A 20,719-nucleotide genomic window follows, 5' to 3' on the forward strand; every position below is an offset into this window, starting at 1 on the left:
CTACAAAACAAGGGCAGAGCCAGCAGCAATAAAGGGGGGGAAGGAAGGCAACATTTCAGCAGGCAGCAGAGGATGTAAACCTGCACACACACGACAGAAGCATGCAGTGCAAACAGATACTTGTCAGACAGATGAATGGAAAGATGGAAATGAATCCAAACACATGGAATGTTTCGAATTTGGGTGAAGTAAACTTAATTCAACTGGGAATGTTGTACAAGTAATTGAGGAATGACAGGGAAAATCTGGCAGTAAAACATAGGAATGTTTTGCAAAATCATGTGCGGCTCAGAGTCAAAGATGCTTGTTTTCCACATCAAAAGCAGACAGATGTGGAGGTTCTGGACGCCTCCTAGGTGAGGTGTTTCAGGCATGGCCAAATGGAGGCAGACTGAGGAGAGATTACATCTGTCAGCTGGCCTGGGAAAGCCTGACTGCTCCCCAGAATGAGGTGGCTAAGGAGAGAGATGTTTGGACATGTGTGTTTAGATTGCTGTCCCTGTGATGTGGACCCCGATAAGCAGGAGACAATGGATGATGGATGGATAAAAGACTGTTGTATATTATCACTGCCTTCAGTTCTATTACAAAAATACAGTACGACTTGACCATCAGTCTACCTTTAAGTCAAAATCTTTGAAGCTGTGTTTTTGCCAGTGATTTCTCCTCTATTTGAAACATTATCAGCAGTTGATGGACAAACCAGCCATGTGTAAACTGGTAGGCAGCTGCAGACGGGAGGCGATGACATCCTTCGGGAGGCCTTGTTGGAAGAGAGATGTCAGTTCAAATCTGCACCAACACTGTACCTGCCATTGAGAGTTCCTTCAACAACATCCAGTCAGCCCCCCCTCATCCTCCCCTCCCTAACCCCTCAGTAGACACTCTGAGTCTGTGTAGCATCCCTGTGTGAACGTCAGAGCTCACGGAAACCTCCCTTGCACAAAGGCTCTCTCAATGAAGCGTCTCCAGCACCTAAAGCAGTAAAATTAGTGTTTCCAGGACAACAGTGACATCATTCGACTGCAAAAAAAACCCAAAACTATGCAGATTTTGAGGTGATGACATACTGTGTTTGTCTCATCTTTTGTCTCCTTACACAAAAGGTGTCTTCTCCCTCCTGGTGTAGTCCAACCCCCCCTCGCCACAAGCAGTGGAGCGAGAGCAGCAGTGAGTCAGAGGGCTCAGACTCACACTGCAGGGAGACATTCTTTCAGTCTGACCTGGGGTCTGTTATCTCACTGATGCCTCAAAACACTGACTCACTGAACAACAAGCTCGAAAACAACTTGGTTCAGCCAAAACAACGATGCTGGAAGGCCTGTGTTACGACTGAATTTCTTAGCTGATTCATAGTTTTAGTTTTTGTTTCTCTCTCTTTTTTTTTTAAATGGCCTTGCTACTGGGCATCAAGCAAAATAAGACTCGCCACCCCCCCAAACTGCAGTTCCTCTGATGGCCACTTGAGGCTGTCTCCAAAAGAGTGTCAGTCCCGCAGACCATATAAAAGATGTGAGTAGCTGTTGTGATGCCATCCACTGGTTTCTTGACAGTGGATGGCATTAACATTTTCACCATCACTAACTTAGCCAATGAGCAAATGTTTTTGAAACTAACGGCTTGTTAATCACAAGGCATGAAATTCACTGACCAGCAGTAGCCACTGTCATCTTTTTATACAGTCTATGCTGGCACCAGCTGTTGCATCAATTGACTTGACTTGTGTTGATTTGTGGAGGAAAAACAAGAACGCCAACAGTCTGAAACATCTTCAAGTAAACAATAAATGAAGAGGAAATGTTACTGTCACTGCAAACCAGTTTCTTCATTACTGAGTTTACTGAAAAATGACGTTTTTGATCATCTGTTGAAGATCCTCTGTCAAGAAAACTCCAAACGAGTTCTGGTTATCTCTTCTCAAACAAATCGTGCCAGTAAAACCAGGTTTTGAAAGGGCTGCTCACTAAATCCCCGGTGGCTGATTAAGCAATTTAAATCAAGTGGCTGAGTTTTATTAAAGAACAAAGCCTCCACTGATCCACACGCTAAGGTTTTCAAATAAAACCACAAGCTGATTAAATGAACAGATTCTATGATTAGCTATTGATCTCTGTTATTTAAGCCAGAGCAACTATTGACGTTGTGTGTGTTTGAGATGAACTGCTGCAGTGATGGCTCCATAAATTGATTTCTGTATTGACAGAAAATTCATCAGCATCAGTGCAGATAATAATCCACCGACAGTCTGAACTTGAAGTGATAGTTATAGCAGTTAATAAGGGAAAAGACTAAACCATACGATGATGTTTGGTTTGTGGAATCCAGTAAGACAAAACCAGAAAATTTCCCAGCTCTCTATATTAACTGAAACTATAGCGATCCGTGCGTGGAATGCCCTGAACTTCTGCTTTCACGATGCAAACAGGGAAGCAAAACAAAAACTGGACTTGAAATCATGCGCTTACAGTGAAGCTCCAGCCACACCACAGCCCCGTGACAGCGAAGAAGACTCAGCAGAGGCTTTCAAACAGCATCAGCTATTGTTAACCTCACTGTAAAGTAAAACAGATTCAATACAGGGATCTGATCTGAGCGCTGACCCCGACCCCCACCAGCAGGCAGGGAGCGATGAGCACAATCATTTAAAAAGCAGGAGTACTCCTCCTCCTGCTCTCAAAGCAACCTGAAGCGTCTCACCGTCCAGCGGCTCGGCTCCTCGGCAGTTGCTGCAGATGTGTTTGATCTCCTTGCAGTGGATCATGAACGGCGTGTTGTTGTTGTTGTTCGCGGCGGGCTCATGATGATGCTGAAGCTGATGCTTCTCGGAGCTGTTACGGGACTTCATCCTGGTCAGGCAGAAAGCTCTCCTTCTCTTCCTCAGCTCCCCCTCTTCGGACGCCGGGGTTGAGGATGTGCCGTGGGTCTTAGGTCCGGACCACGAGCACATCACGTCTCCTCCACAGCCCGCCATGTTTGAGCTGGACTGCAGGAATAGACCCTCTCGCCCTCTGCTCCGCTAGAGGGGATTTCAAACGGTTTGCTGCTCTGTCCACCCCCTGCAAGTCAACCAACATACGACGCTGTTTCCCCTCAGTTCCTACAAAATAAAAGCCCACAAGCTGTGCTCTTCTTTTTCAGATCAGCAACCAAGCTGGTACCTTCACAACCATGTCACCAGGTTACACGCGTCCCCGGCCACAAATCTTTCGGTGAACCCCAGCCAGCTAGTTTCTACGATCCCCCCCCCTCTCTCTCATCAGACACATAAAGGAATGTGTACACAGGATGAAGAGTACTGACTGTATCCTACTGAAAAAAGTAACCCTCACAACACACCTTCACTCGCTTCTTCTGCTGGGAGCTGCAGCAGGTCGTCCTCTAGGGAGGGCAGCTTTTGGCACCTTCAAAGTCTTGTGATATGAATCCACTGTGATAGTGAGCTGCTGCTACTATGTTTTACCTCCCACTTAGCTTGAACATCTGAACGTCTCAAAAACTAACTGCAGTGTTTTCATCCTAAATTTGTTGAATAAAAAAATGCCAATTTTCTGGCAAAGTACTGGAAGTACTCAGCCCACACTAGCCTCAGCAGTGTGAGAAAGAGGCAGGAAAAATGAATGACTCCTGGATGAACCAACTGCGCATGGGCCCCTGGACATGCCTACTGGATAATCCGGCCCAGGCCACTTCTTACACTTTATTTAAACAGCTGTAGCATCTAAACTTGTACTTGTTTTTGCCACAAGTTTGGGTCTTGTGGAATCTTATATTAGTCCATGTTTTATCCTTTGAATCGCCTCTTGCATTTGCCATTAAATTGGGAAGGGAGACACAACAGTGTCAGAATGAGGCTCTCTGTGTTGTTGTACTTGTTTTTGCCACAAGTTTGGGTCTTGTCTATTGTCAGGCTAACAGAGAAAAAAAAACTCCATTATGCCCTGACCATGCACTCCACCTGTATCATTTCCTACTCTTCCTAGGATAATCTCTCTCTAATCTTAACCAAACTGGAGCTTTCATGCAAAATATTACAGAAATCCCTGTTTACAACACGTACACTACAAAAAGCAATAAATCACTGAATGCAATTCATGGTCTCTGCAGAAAAATTGAATAGTGACATCAAATAGGCGTTACTGTAAGTTGTCATCTTTATGTGGAATATGTATTTGGTGACAACAAAAATATTGCTCCACTTCAACCTAGAAAGACCAAGAAAAATAATCAGCCACATCGCCCCCTTTACCTATTAACTAAAACAAACAAACAAACAAACAAACAAAAAAGAGTGTTAAGTAGAAGGTGAGGTGGAGGTGAGCTGCAACGGAGCTTGCAAGTTAAAGCTGGTTAAATAGCACTCCCTATATGGTATTTGTCAAATGGACGAGTAGAAGATTTGGAAGAGGAAAAAACGCATATCTACAGGCTGAAATGTTTGTGGCTCCACTGACTGATACTCAGTGTTCCATTTACTGTACCCACCAATGAACCATTATATGAAAATTCAAAATACAAGATGATTGTTAAAGCACATGATTAGCTTGTGTGGACAAAAAAAGAAACAGCATTGACAGCATGCTTGCAAATGTCCATTGCTGGCTTACATAGCGTAATATGTATTAGTTTACTACTGATAAAAGAAGCCAGACTTTTAGCAAATAGGATTAAAGATCCAGGTAAAAATAACTTAATACATTCTGAGAAACCTAATGCAAAATACATCTAAAGCTGCTTTTTTGTTGCAGCTAATGAATTTCAAACAAAACTGATTGGTGGCGGAAAAATGACAAGGTACTCTGCATTTAAAAAAAACCCACAATGTAGGCTTAGATGTGCTTTATTAACAAGAAAGCCTATAATCCTCTAGGCATCGTTAGTCTGGATATCATTCGTTTTTCATTATTTTATTTTGAAGGTCCACTTCCTTTCTGGGTTCCACCTATTTTTCCAGCCTTAGCTTTAACTAGCTCCAGCCCCCATCTCCGCAGCCAATCACAGTCTGCACGCGGATCAATGACGCGCATTCGAGTCGCCGCTTTAGCCAATGAGGTTGAAGCACGGACATTAACGATGTAGTATTTTAAACCAAAGAAGGAAAACCTGGAAAACCAAGGGAATGACTTTTTACATTCAGAAGCAAAGCCACGTAGTCTGCCTGAGTGTGACACGAACAGCTGTCCCTTTTATGTGTTTGAATATACGCTTACTGGCCACTTTATTAGACACACTTTGCCAGGACCTTTGCCTCCTTTTCAGCTACAGGCTGTAGGGTGGCTGTAGCTCAGGTGGCAGAGCAGGTCAGCCACTAATCAGAAGGTCGGTGGTTCGATCCCAGGCTGCCTCCTGGCTGCATGCCAAATATCCTTGGGCAAGATACTAACCCCATGTTTGCCTACTGGTGGTGGTCAGAGGGCCCGGTGGCGCCAGTGTCCGGCAGCCTCGCCTCTGTCAGTGCGCCCCAGGGCAGCTGTGGCTACAATGTAGCTTGCCATCGCCTGTGTGTGAATGACTGAATGTAGTGTGAAGCGCTTTGGGGTCCTTAGGGACTAGAAAAGCGCTATACAAATGCAGGCCATTTACCATTTTCCATTCAGAACGGCCTCTAAGACAAAGACTGGAAACATTCATCTGAGATTTCTGTTCATGTTGACATGACAGCATCATACAGTTGCTGCAGATTTGTCAGCTGTTATGCATGTAAGCCACCTTGCGCTTCATCACCTCCCAAAGATATTGGATTGAGCGTCTAGTGCCTGTGGAGGCCACTGGAGTTGTTATTTGTCATGTTAAGATCAATCAATCTTTATTGATTTAAACCAGTTTCAAATGATCTGAGCTTTGTCACATGGCATGTTATCCTGCTGGAAGGAGCCATTAGAAGATCAGTGAGCTGTGGTCATAAAGTGATGGAGATGGTTACTCAGGTCTGAATATTGCAACATAAATCAAAACTCATCAGACCAGGCAACATTTTTCCAACCTGCTACATTCAAATTTTGGTGAACAAGTGCAAACTGTAGCCTCAAAATCGAATATATAGATATAATATAGTGCTATATTATCCCAATAGATCATTTCACCATACCAGTGCAGGGTACATACCAGTTCTACCATTCCCACCATCACCTGATTATTGCATGTCTGATCATTGGGGTTCCCTCTCTAATGTTGTAAGGTTGTTACTTTACAATATAACGGTCCTTTAGTCAGTGTTAATTTGTAAATAACACTGAATTTGAAGTGGTATGAAACAAAAATAAATCCACAGTTTTACTGGAAGCGACTAACTCTTCCAGGTTGCAGATTGAAATCTTGAAATGTTCTTGAGGTTCACAGCTGCATAGCTGTGTGTGAGTGTGTGTGTGGGTGGGTGGCTGATCAGTAAAAACAACAAGAAAAAATGACACACATAACAGATCCAAGATTTAAAAGATGAAAACAAAAGTTAAATTTGGAAAGCCTTTTAAAAATAAGCATGAAGAGAGAAATTTGCATATTCTCTGTGGAGGCCAAGCAAGGGTCACAGCCTGTAGCTGCGACTCTCTGCCAGCAGGTGGCGCTCATTTACAACAAATAGGTAAAATACATTAATCCATCTTTCTGAAACAGTGACAGACTGAGCTGCAGGGTGCTGGCTGGTTAGGAGGAGTCACTGTCTAATCATCTGCTATCAACCTCATATTGCAACAGTCATCTGTGATGCACAGGAATACACTAGTAGGCCTTGGATGTGCGTTTGTGTTTGACTGACTAGACCTGTATTTATACAGTCAATCATTTCAGGCTATTTATTGTGTGAATTGTGTGCGGATGCTTACGTATTTATGTAACACTAAGATTAACAAAGCATATGCTCCATTTTCCTTGCTGCAAACGATGAGTCATGGAGGATTTCAAAATCAAAGTACAAGGCTGTGTATTACAAGATGAAAGGCGCACTGTTAATTGAACAAGCCTTGCATCTGGAGTGATCCCGCCTCCTTCAGTATCAGACCTACAGCTCTCACACTTAGCTGAGAGTAAAAACAAGGGCGTAAAATAAAAGAAATGTCCTTTAAGAAGACTTCGAGCAATGAAGTGGTCGGATGAAGTGGATGAGGCTCAATTTAGCAGGGATACAAGTGAGGACCACCATGACTCCTTAAGTGTCACACAGGTGTCTCCACAAGCTTATTCTGATGACTTGCCTGATTTAATACCTCTCTTCGGGTGCTGCTGCTTCCTCCAGTGAGGAGGAGATGGGATATAAGAGCAGCGGTGGGTGAGGACGATCAATAAATCTATGCCCCCAACTAACTTACACATACGCTAAGACTAAATATGGCTGGAAGGCGAGGTGGGTTCACTGTGCACTGGCAGAGCTCAGACTGTAGGTATGATTCACATTACTGGTTTATACTTGCACATTTAATGTATTCAGATATAATGTATCAGCAGTGGGACTACTCATTATGCATTGAGTAATATTATCATTTATAGTGCCCTCAAAAAGAAAATAAAAAACATAAAAAGTGTTGCTCTATGCAGTAGTCTAAGCAGCAACATTAGTTTCCCTTATAAATGACATGCTTTTGGCAGAGTGTGTCATCTCTACAAACCATTTATTGTCACATTTGCAGATGTTGTAGTAGTGGTTCTATTATGCTTGTATTTATTTTCTTTTTTACTGTCATGTATACACTCTACAACAAACTCCAGATTGATAAACTGCTATATGAGTCCAAGCATACAATACACGGAGCTTAAACTTAGCTTAGCAGTTCCACTTTGAAGGTCTACTTGTTGGCAGGAGACGAATGATTAAGTGCATAGATTAAAAACCAAAATGTGGGACTTCTTTTCTGAAACGTTTCCACTGTAAACAACAACATGAAGGCGAGTTACTGTGGAACAACACTCTTGTGGAGCACTTTAACCTGTACATAACTTCCTATTTTAATCACCAGGCCTGTGGTGCTTTTTCACATTCTTTATTCCGTATTTAGTGGTGATTCGGACACAATTCTCCTGCAGATACAACTTTTGGTTATGTATGGGTGACAGATGTTGAATGCGAATGCGAATTGAGAATGTAACACGATGAAATGACCACAATCTATATGAAAAAATACAGATGTTAATGATCACTGTAAAGTTTGTTTGAGATTGTCCTGTCCGCTAAAGAGGAGATAGGGTACATACAGACACATAAATACATACTCTACGATCATTACTGTATGATGTTAAGGCTAGTTATGCACTACTATGAAGTTGCAGGCCTTAAAATAGACACATTTGTAAAAAAAATAATTTAATAAAAAATAACTGTCACAGCAAAGCAACAGAAACTTAATGTGTTTTATCTTCTAAGTTTCACGATCGAAGTTTTTAAAATTGGGATGCTTCCAAAACTCACACTTGTGATATTTACGAGCACTCAAGTGCCTAGAAATGTCATCTAGTCCCATTGAATACAACAGTAATGTTAGTGTGGACATTTATCAAACACACACTCAGGAGCTAAAAGGAAGAACACAACAAGAAGGAGGAAGAATCTCCAAAAAGTTGATTCTGTTCATCTGGACGTAGCGTTTTTTGGGAGAAACATTTCGTCACTCATCCAAGTGACTTCTTCAGTCTCAGCTGACTGCAGGTTTCCCCAAATCTTATAAACAGTACATTTGCATAATGACTGAAACCAGCCCACTGAAGGAACAACGGGCTGGGAGGTCAGTTGCTTCATCATTAATTATACAAATTCTTATGACCATTGATCAACAACCACTGACCAAAACCCACTGATCAAAGACCACTGATCAATGGTCATGAGTACCATTCACAGAGAGTTGGGGAATGGCTGCAATCTCAGCATTGTAAGATGGCGAAAGATGTACCCTTAGGCCCCCTCCTCGATTCAGAGATGGTCTTTCCCTTTTCGCATGAATGGCCTCCTTGACTCCACGCTCAAACCAGCGATCCTCCCTGTCCAGGATGTGTAAATCCTCATCCTTGAAAGAGTGTCCACTGGCCTGTAGGTGTAAATAGACTGCAGAGTCCTGGCCTGACGAGGTAGCTCTTCTGTGTTGTGCCATCCGCTTCGCCAGAGGTTGTTTGGTTTCCCCGATGTATAAATCCTGGCAATCCTCCTGGCACTTAACAGCGTACACTATGTTACTCTGTTTGTGTCGGGGACCCGATGCTTGGGGTGGACCAGTTTTTGGCGCAACGTGTTTTGGGGTTTAAAAGCCACATGTACTGGGAAACCTGCAGTCAGCTCAGACTGAAGAAGTCACTTAGATGAGTGACGAAACGTTTTTCCCACAAAATGCTACATCCAGATGAACAGAATCAACTTTTTGGAGATTTACTTCCCTGGATGATTGAGAATGCATCAAGAAGGAGGAAGAATCTTTAATAAAGCCATTACATAGGATAGAAGGTAAAAAAAAAACCCCATAAGATCCTTATCTTAGAAAATCTGTAAAAATAGATATTTGTTAAAATGTTTGATAAAAACATGATTTATAATATTGACAATACCACTGTAATCCCTGGGTGTCTATGAATTTTATTTTAATTTTTTACTTTACCTACAATACCATTAGATATCAGAAATGTATATCAGTGATTAACAGTTGTAAATGATGAATGTGTAGGTGTAGAGAGCCCCACTTTGAGTCATTATCAGCCCAGTATTCCAATAGCACGTTTAGCTAGAAGCTTATTGATCAGTAGAGGAAAAAGAAATTCCATTTATGGTAGCACAGCTAAAACTGTTGCTCATTGACAAAGTGATGTATTTGGCTAGTTGATTGATAAAATGTCAGCCTTTGTGAGTTTGACTACAATCTTGACATGTCCTGCCCTAAACATCAGTATCAATGTCAACACTAAGAGGTGACTACATAATGTTGGTGTTCTAGGCAGACTTGCAAAGACCAATCAGTGTCTGTGGACAAAAGAGCACAGACACAGAACAGACGAAGAAGTCTGAGGCATCTAAGTCAGAACCAAATGTTGATAAAGTTTGTTAAAATGTTAAAAAAATTTATTCCTCCTATTTTTTTGGCCTTTTTCTGGCTTTATTTGATAGGGACAGGAAAGGGGCAAGACCAGGGAAGACAGGCAGCAAAGGGCTGCAGGTTGCCTGCTCATCCCAGAGAGCTAAACCAACACCTTTGTATTCCTCCTTACAGAGTTCAGTTTAATCTTAAGGTGTACAGCACTGGTCTGAGACCTCTGCAACTCCTATATTGCATTCTTTTATTCTATCCCTTTTCTCCTTCTGGGTAAAAAAAAAAAAAGTCAATTTGAGAGAAAACTGAATGAGTTACCAAATAGTGGCTGTAGTCTCTCTGCAGAGGGTGTACATCACTCCACACATAAAAAAAAACCCCATTTCCTTCCATGTATTTTTGAAGAGTTTAGTCATAGATCTCTTATGCTTTTTATGACTAGTCGTATCTAAATTGTAGTCTATTATTATATTACAATCTCTTCCACATATAATATTCCTTCATATACTGTTGCTATGGTTTCAATACATTTTCATCAGTTCTACCCTCTTTATCTTTGATTTCTTTTAACAGTTCAAAATTCTCTGCACTGGCTATTAATATTGCCACTCCTCATTTCCTCCTCATGTGAGCTATTAAAAGTGTTTCTTGTGTTTGTGTTTCTCCAAATTTCTTAAGCTTCTTGTGTTCCACATGTCCGGTGTGCGCGTTGAATCTGGAGATCTGAATCGATTGAAATTTCCTCTTTGAGTCATTTATCCACAAACACTGTGACCAAGTCACTCTTTGATTCTGTTTCCTCTTGGATTCAGTAAATCTGTAGGTTGCTCTGCCTAGATCTCAACTCCAATCATCTAGTTTGTCCAGTATTGATTCCTGATCCTTTATTAATTCTTGCAATTCAAAACTCCATGACTCTTTTTCCTTGGTGCGTGTCAGAGCAGTTCAGGCAGGCTGTCGCTTATTTGGGTGGTTTGGCCATCTTAAGACTGTTTTCATCTCCTGTCAATGTTAGCCATGTTAGCTTCTAGCATTGGTCTGCTCTGTTCCTTTGTGTTATCTGTTACTTTACTTTGTGAGTTTGAGGTTCTTTTCTTTTTCTTCATTGCGTCTCCTCCAGATTTCACAATTTTGAGTAATTTAATAACCAGTTCTCGAGTTTCACCAGAATTTCTTGTTGGTGTATAGGAGATCGTACATGGTCCCTCGCTGTCCCACCAGAAAAAAATCCAGTATTCTGTTTTAAACAGGATGGGCACTATGGTCTGTGGATACAAAGGAAATGCCACTAAAAACAATGCAACATTTGGGAAGCACTTCAGAAAGCATTGGGTGAAATGACAGCTAGAATGCCAAAGGTTTCTAAGAGTGTGGACATCCACAAATGGCCTGCTCTTTGACAAAAAACTGACATTTTTCAAATGATTTCTATCCTTGTCTTCACTATATTTTGATTTTTTGATCTATAGAAGACATACAGTTTCTTAAAAAATGTGACTTTTTTTATGGTAAGCACAAATTTCTGAGCATATGGCAGCATCTCAAGTCTAAATTTATCAGTGACAAACAACTATTATATCAACCATTTATGGAGCTTCTACCATAATACAGGGGCATGAATAGTGATATTAATACTGAATTCATCATCAAAAATTTCAGCATCTTTATGTATGCTGATGGGTGGGCAGCAAAGAAAGAATTTCATTGCACAAAGAAATGCCTTTTCTGTTGTGACACATGACAATAAACACTTCTTGAATCTAGATGCACACCTGCCAACAGCCTGACTGCTGTGGCTCTTGCTGAAGTGTGAGTAAGGACTGATTGTCTCTGTGTCCAAAGTTAACAGCCTATATTGCTACCAATTCAATTTCAACCATATTAGATGATTATGCGCTCCACAAATTATATCTAGCCCTAACATTCAGTGCCAGTATATGAAGTAGTGTTCGTTTTATGTAGTGTTCAATCCACCCCAGAAAGGCTGGGACCTTTCTGCGCGGAGTTCGCATGTTCTTGTTGTGTCTCTAGCTTTCTCCTGCAGTCCAGAGATGTAGATTAGGTTAAACGGTGATTCTAATTCACTGCATATGTGAATGTTGCCTGTCTCTTCATGTTAGCCCTGCAGAATATGGCTAGCTGGCTGATGGATGGATGGAGTGAAGATATTCTTTCCCTAATCTTAAGCATACTAGAGTTGCAATGCAAAACTATTAAAGAATAGTTATTTTGTGATTGGAGGGTTTCAAAAAGTTTGGAGTAAGTTAATCAGAACTACTTATATGAAACTACAACTATCATTCTCATCTGTACTGATTTTATATTTTCATGGGATGATGGTGCCATCATCCCATGAAAATTTATTTAAAACCAGAGGTGGGGAGAGAAGCAGTAAGACCCCGGCACCCCAAAGAGCGCACATTATTGACAACAGGCACGACAGTGATTAAGTCAGTAACAGGATTAAAAAATGGGGAGCTGGAAGGGAAGTGGGTTGCAAAGCAGCCTGCAGGGTGCAGCAACCATTTTAAACAGTACACGTTATTTTAGCAAGCCAATTGGATTCACAGACAAATATCAACCGAATCATTAACTGATATAGGCTGGAACTAAGATCAGCTGATTTCATGTGATTGCAGTGTGATGCTACATGATTATTGAGAAGGCAAAAATAAAATACAAGATCTGCTTAGAACAGAATGATGTCCAGTCTGAATGCTGCATTTAGTTGCTGCTAAAGCCTCAGTCACATTTGAATAAGAATAGCCTCTTTGAACTAAGAACATGTGTTTTCTGGGTGATTGCACTGAATGTGTTTACTGTTGGTGACCAATTAGATGGCCTGCCATACAGCAACCTTAGCTTCTGAGCGACCACTTTAAGTCTCAAGGCGATTGCTCAGGTCTCCTAGTAGGAGGCAATATATCTCCCAACAATTTTTCTCCAGTTGGTTTAGAAATAATTTTATTTTTTCCTCCTAGTGTTATTGGTGTCAATGTTGAAGCTACAGCAGTAAACACATATAGCCTAGTAGCCGTTTCTATGAGTGCCATAGATCCATCACCCATCCACTGATCCATCCATTTTCATAGTTTTCATCGGTTAGTAACTAATCATTGGAACAGCCTGGTTGACCAGAAAATGAAAACATACACCTTTTGGAAATAACTTTTTTTCTTTCACCAAAGAAAATTGACTTAAAGACACATGAGACATGTCCTTATTTATCTCATAACATAGTCTGTTATAAAATGGCTATTAAAATTATTAATCTCTCCAAATGAGGTGGAATTACGCTCCCTGCAGTGTGGGGTAACTTTGTTTATCTGCATCCTGAAAAATGGAAAAACATGCACATTAGTACTTTAATCATCCAGCTTATCCCCAAATAAAAATGCTTACAGAGCCATCTAATTAGATACAATATTTTTTATTATTATTATTATTATTATGCCTGCAATGTCTTTTCCCTCCACAACCCTACCCCTTTATCTCGTTTCATTCCATACTCTGCCTTGTTTGTCAGAATGTAAATTCCCTGAACCGCATAAAAAAGAAACACAAGTAACAGAACTGCAGCAGGGATTAAGGGGTGGGTGGACAGTAATTTAGTTTGAGGTCTCAGAAAGGGGCTCGCGGAGGGCACGGGGGTTTATCAGGTTACAGCTTACTGCGCTGTAGACAGCAACAGACTTCATGTCTCAATGTCTCTGACGAGTCACAAGAATCTAGAGTGTTTTCAGTTATAGGAAACGCTCACAAACATACCACCACACCCTGTACGTGTTTGTGTGAATTCACACACATGCTGTACATGAGAGGTGGTACAAGCAGCACATACTTTGACCACAGGTGTCACATCACAGGAGGCAGCCTGTGGCCTTCACAGCTGTCACATCATTGGCCATCAGTGTGGCGCTGAGCTCTTTACATCTGTCTTACTGTAAATCAGCATGCCCAACAGCATCTATTTTATGATGGTAGCAGTCTAAGCATTATTACTCATGAGCTGCCAGAATCCCCACTCTTCAGCTCAGTATAAAGCCATCAGTCAGGACTACAGGAGCACAAAACAGACCATATCCAGGATAGAAGCTTCCTCATCTCTGTGCCTTTGTGCTGTGATGGAGATCCACATGTGCATTTATTGAATCAGTCTCACCTTGACCTGCCTGAGCTGTGATTCACATCTCCTTGGTGCTGAGTTTGCCTGACAACTCTAATGAGATTCCAGCACACTCAGACTCTGAAGCTTGGTAACTAGCTTGTCAAACACTAGAAGGGTGTAAAAATAAATCAAAGAATTACTGAGCTTCACTATTGGTGCCGCTGTGGCTCTGGATTTTTCCATGCGCAAGTCATACTTTTGACTATGGTTTGTTTCTACCTTTGTGTTTATCTTTAGATCCAACATTGGTTGTTCAAAGCCTCAGAGATGCGAAATCCATTAAAATATTCATGAAAACCATTTGTTTAAGTGTCCTTGCCTGTTCATTTTTTTTTTTGCTAAATAGAAAGATCATCCACTGGAAAAAAAAGATTATTGATCAGATGTCCAGAGGTCATGTGTCTGGGTCTCTGTACTAACTGCCAAACAGCAATGCAAAGATCAATAGCAGCACTTTTGCTGCTGGCCTGCTGCTCATGGGTCACACTTTTAAACTACTGCTGTTAACTAACAAGTCAAGTATTCAGAGTTCACTTCACCAAAATTCCACAAAACATATCTTTTATATCATATAGCTTTCATACTTATGACACTAAGCATGCCTAATTTCAGTGTTCATGAGTTTGAACCTTGCCAAGCCTTTTCGGTTTGGAGCTTTGTCTCTGTGTATCTGCTCAGGTGTCCTCCCACATCAAAAGCCTTGCATACTGGGTTAATTATCAGGTTATTACATTTATTAAAATGATCAGTTTATAAAGTCTTAAGCTGTCTGGAGAACTGCCTAAAGCTCATTACAACAACGTATGCAGAAGAGCACCTCTGAATAGACAGTACATCAAACCTTGTAACAGATGGACTACAGCGGCAGAAGACCACGTCTTCCCTTGTCAGCTAAGAAGTGGACTCTGAGGCTATACACCAAAAGGCTCTGTACAACATAAGATTGTTGCCTGATCTGATGAGTCTGATGTTGTAAGCAAAGAATTGCTTACAACAATTCTTTCACGCAAAGAGTTGAGTGAAAACAGCATGAAAGAATGGATCAATCCTGTTCAATCAACGGGTCAGGACTAAATACACACACCTTTGACAGCAACTGCAAGGCATGGACATGACAATAATGAGAGAGGAAAAAAAGTAAAAAGGGCGAAAAAGCTCACATTAAAAAGAAAGTAGGATGTAAACTCATAGAAAGCACATGAAAAAGGAAAATACTCAAAATGCTACTAAAAACCAGGGTTACAACAGTATTCATAGGTGTCAAACTCTGGCCCGCGGGCCAAATTTGGCCCGCAGCCTAATTACATTTGGCCTGCGAAGCCATACCAAATGACTATTAGAGCTGGCCTACTGGTATTATACAGCTAACATATATATAGTTTAGTATTAAGCTTTGCTTGTTCCATATTCAGTTTTTCAGCAAAACGTGTTTGAGTCCATAAGAAAAAATTCATTCTTATATCTGGAGCAATAAATATATTTCAATAAATATTAATGTTAGCCCACGACTTTGTTCCAGATTTGAATTTTGGCCCACTGTGTATTTGAGTTTGACTGTGTATAGATGATGACATGTGGGATGTTTCGGTGTCTTCAGGTATTCCCAGACTCATTGGGACAGCAATGACATTTATTGCAGGATCTCTTGCTCTTCAGGTCACTGAAAACAGTTCTTTATCTCGTCTTTACTGGCTCAATATTTGGGCCCATTCCCAAGATACACTGTGAATTTAGGATGATTAGATGCCTCCCTGATGCTACCGCTTAAGAACCGAAACATCTCAAGCACTTTTAGTACTAGGAGAACCAACCCCGAATGAGTCAGTTGTGCTCTATACAGCCTTTATGATTTATGACATACTGGAAAACTAATAACCTTCCCTTCTCTCTACTGACCTCACTGTCTAGTCCTGATGAGCCAAGATATCACCTTCTTATCCCATCTGGGCTTCTTGTCTCTATCAGGCAAAAAAGTATTTATCATCCTCTGGCCTTCCATGGTGCTTCTGCTGCTAATTTGGGCCTCGAACTGAGGCTATTTGATCCTGACAGAAATTTAGTATGCAAAATTCATGTGCTGTTCTGCCACGGAAACAGTAAGGTGGAGGCCTCCATTTCATAGTCAAAAATAGACTTTCTTTGTCATTTAGTCTCCATCTATTCACATCCACTTTCCAGGTAGTTCATCTGTCCACCCACTCTGATTAAGACGTCTGCTGGATGCGGCGCAGCAGAGGTATCGCCTTGTCAAGTGTGAGGGTGACAGACAAAAAACTCTGGTTATTTGTGGGTGACAGAACTTTTTTATAAGCGTTCCAAGCTGAGGGGATGGGGAGGCTTAATGCATAGTGCTTTGTAGATAATTAGGTGCGCAGCAGGAACACTGGTCAGTTCACTGCTTTCCACAGGTTCACAACGCCGCTCCTCAGGTGAGTCAGGTGGAGCAAAGATAGTTTCCAGAGGGTAAACCATACAACATTGACAAAATTATTAGCAAGCACTCAACAGAACAAAACACTGTGATACGACATTTGGCCAGGCAATGTTAAACAAAATGTTAATACAATGCAATTTAATGCATTTTTTATGGGTAAATGAATGGAAGAATGATAGAAAGCTATTAGGGACATAATGGCTTACAGTGACCCAGATAAGTGGCAGAAAATTTATGGATGGATGGTTTAACCAATAAAAATAATATTCAGTGTATTTTAATTAACTTGTGTTTTTTGCTGAATTTGACACTTTGCCCTTATGAGATAAAATGCTTTTAAGCTAAAGTGGCTGCAGCCACAGATGTTTTTGCGGTGTGTCAATAAATATGAAATTGAGATGAGTCAGTGAATAAATGATAAACAGTTCAGTGTTTCTACAAATTTCTAGGTTCTGCAGATACCCTAATCAGCTTCAATACAAAAAAAAAAAAACCTCCAATTGAATGATCTGAGAATTAGATTTGACACTGTCAAGTTCATATTCAAGGTTCAAGGTTCTTTATTTGTCACATGCATAGTTATACAAGTATAACACACAGTGAAATGTAGCCTGACACGCTCCTCGACATGTGCAAAAATTGGGGGGGGGGGGGGGGGGGGGGGGGGTGTAGGGGGGGTGTAGAGGAAGAACATTATATATATATATATATAGTATATACACTGGGTGAATGTGCAGTAGTAGCAGGTTCAGGTTGATTATAAGGTATATATTGCCCAAAATTATGAAAATCAAGTGGTATCTAATGCTGTCTGTCTGTAAAGGTTCTCAGTCATCCAGGTCATCGTAGTCTATGGAGCTTGGAAAGAAAAGCGAAGTCCAGAAGCTTTTCTTTCCAAGCTCCTTAGACTATCTAATGCTGTCTGTCACACTGGGGAAAACAGTGGTTAGAGATGTCAATGTGACCAGTCACAGCCGGCTGCCATCTTCAAAGTGACTTTTGTGCAACAATTGTCATATTGTCATAAAACAGCAATAAGATGAAGTCAGTCTGCTATTGGGTTGCTATCAGTCTGTGATCAATAGATCCAGTCCGTGTACAGACACAGAAATGAAGATAATTTCAGAAACTTCTTCTGAAATAGTGAGTAGTTGCCGCTAAATGACAACTTAACTGCTAAATGACAGCTTGGCAATCTTTTATAAATGAATGTAACCAGTTGTCAGTCAGATGAGTCGAGTCCCTGATTGCAAAGAGACACATCCCACAAGAGCAAGGATAGAACTTGAAGAGTATTCGTGATTCTGATTCCATTATCACTTATCAGGTTGATTCATTATTGATTTTCTTATCAATTGTCATTGGGTTCTCATTGGCTCTGCTTTGAGAGTCACCACCATCACTAAGCAGCATATCAAAGACATTACATTCATGGAAATGAATTGCATGCTGTGTGGTCAAATGTTTGTGCATGTTGGAGGTATTTCCCGTGTTTGTTGTGATCAGTGTTGGGATCCTTGCTCAAAAAAAGTAATGCATTACACTTTACTTGCTACTCTTCTTTAAAATAATGCAGTGCCTTCCTTATTCACTCGCTTAGATGAAGCAGAAGTAATTTGTCACACAGCTGATTATGTTACTCTCTTGTTTCTCTGTAAAATGACCTGAAACACATTGTCTCATAATTATCAGTTAACAATATAAACATGAGGCCACAGCCCCACACACCAACACAAATTCTGTTGTTATGATGACGAGGACACACATATACACAAAGCAAAAATGAAAACCAGCCCACGGAGCCTCTAAAGTGATCGCCACAGTGATTCTACTTTAGAAACATGAATAGATATAAACAGAGGCTGCAGCCTGAATGCTTATCAGTTTGTTACCTATTGAAGTTCAGGGTCTGGCTGCTGGGCCGGGGTCAGCATGCACTCTGTTCTAACATTACTGTGGGTCCTTGGCTAGCTTTACGTTAGCATGCTCTTTGTGCTTATGCTTGCAAAGAGCCAATGTACTCTTAGCAGCACATTGCAGTTGTTTCTGTTCGGGATGCAGTACACACTTCACCACAGTGCTTTTGTCCTTTTGTGTAATAGAAATAAAAGTAATATCCATATCCACACTGTAGGCTGCACCACTATTTTCCTCTTCCGGCACACAAACTAAAATCAGCAGATGGTGGTGCAAGTGCAAAGGGAACTGATAAGTGGAATGGATAAGCAGTCAGACTAACAATTCCAAGGAATTGAACTACTGGGAACCGGTTCTGGTAGACAACCAGTTCCCTACAGATGAGTTGTTCTCATCAGTGCAGATCAGATGATTGCGACATGTTAGCAATCTGGCTGCATTTATAAATGAGACGACAATTATTTGCAAACCTTTACCAATCTGTCTGAAAGTAACTCTAAGTGTGAGTTAGAGGCAGGTTGTCTCCCCACCAGGTGACCTGTGCAAACAGCTTGCAATCTGAATTCATCCAGGTGGTCGCTGCGATTGCTTGCAAATAGCTGCAGAATTTGAAAAGATTCACTGCTACGAATGGGCAACTGCCAGATTGTCATAAATGCAAGGAGGCTGCTGGTCATTTTTTACTCTAGTGTGACTGAGGAGTAATTACAGGGAACACTTTTCTTTCTTTCTTTTTTTAAATAACTTGATTTGATTGATATTTTTTGTTGTATTTGTACATTATTTTTGTGTTATTTTATTACTTCTGCTTTGGTCTATAGAACTGATTTTCACTTCATAGCACTAAATAAGTAGTTCAGTTTGCCAAGGCTTCAAGTTAGGAGTGAAAATCTTTAAAGTTCAACAAAGGGAACTATATTTACGTAGCTGTCATCACCTGCACTAATTCAGTTCTCTGAACTGGACCACTCAACCTTGTTGGTACCATTTGAGCCATTTGAAGCATTTAAACTAATTAAAATGATAACTAATATTATGGCTTGCTTTGTGATACAGGCTGCCCCTTCTTCTATCTATCATCTGTCACTTAGCACTAATTAATATTTATGTGTGCCTGTGTGATATCATTTACCAAGTTTTCTAACATTAACTGATAACTTAGCACTGCTCCCAAATATGGAAACTTCTGGCTCTAAAGATCTGGCAGGGATCTAAAACCAACATCAATGCAATCAAAGAGAAAAACACACACTGTCACAAACACAAACTGGCTACAACCATCCTTTATATACAGTCTACAGTTTAAAACATTTTTTCCAGGCTGCAGGAAACTGCCACATGTAACCATCAGACTCAGCCTTCTAAAAGCTAAGAGATTTTTTGCTTGCACCCCTTTTTATGTATATCAGTGTAAAAACACTTGGTTAATAGATGGAATATGCATGTAAAGAAACTGCAAACAACCTTTCATATAACGTTGATGAAGGCAAGAGAATGGGGTAGAATGGAGAAGATGTGTGACTTTGTTAATTTTAATTAGTTAGAAAAATTGTCATTTTGGCTCACAAGGTAGAATCTGATCTCTTATAACCTTGTCCCTTCACTCAAGGTTTAAATTTGGAAACTCCAAAAGTTAAAGGCTTTCTTGTGACAACACAAGCTACTGATTTGGTCTCTGCTGGTTTTTCTTTCTCCATCTGTCTAGAAATGTGCTGGCATTAGCACAGCACCAAACGCTGGGAACGGTGCTAAATAACATGCGATATGATGAGGAAGGACAAAGGAAGTCTGCCTGTACAAAGGCAACACAAAGTTCAATGGATTTTCCATCTTCTTACACTTTTTTTTAATCATTTTCTTTCTCGATGCCATTGACTGTTCAAAAGTCTCCACACACACCCCTTCTCTTCCTCTTCCCTTTGACTGGACTCACTGTGTGTGTATTAATACAAAGTGACAGAACAGCAGAGCCCAAAGAGGAGTGTGTGTGCTGTTGTTTGTGTGTGTGTGTGTGTGTGTGTGTGTACATCACTGTAAATGTGTAAATGTGTGGCTTGGCATATCACAGGGATATGAGTCACCACTCTCTCTTCCTGTATGCTGCTCATCTGTTTTAATAGGTGACCTTCACCCATACAGACAACATACTTGCAGGGGGAAAAAAACACCTACTTGAGGCTCTGGTTTCCTTTTGCGATTTGGTTG

General features: G+C 40.8%; 1 protein-coding gene across 3 annotated transcripts in view; it reads right to left on the reverse strand.

Annotated features, from left to right (window-relative positions):
• The window catches only part of phactr1 (phosphatase and actin regulator 1), a 44,434-nt gene that overhangs the window by 15,906 nt on the left and 7,809 nt on the right, over positions 1-20,719 (reverse strand). Inside the window, exon 1 of one of the 3 annotated variants that reach the window (XM_004571752.6) lies at positions 2,698-3,057. The exons of 1 other annotated variant lie outside the window; for it this stretch is intronic. In XM_004571752.6, the coding sequence (XP_004571809.2) occupies positions 2,698-2,971 (274 nt within the window). In that variant the 5' untranslated portion in view covers positions 2,972-3,057. Of the gene's footprint in view, positions 1-2,697; positions 3,058-20,719 lie in introns of those variants that run through there. One more of the 3 variants, XM_004571751.6, reaches the window with a different exon arrangement.

This window comes from Maylandia zebra, linkage group LG17 (assembly GCF_041146795.1).
Source record: "Maylandia zebra isolate NMK-2024a linkage group LG17, Mzebra_GT3a, whole genome shotgun sequence".
Taxonomy (NCBI): Eukaryota; Metazoa; Chordata; class Actinopteri; order Cichliformes; family Cichlidae; genus Maylandia; species Maylandia zebra.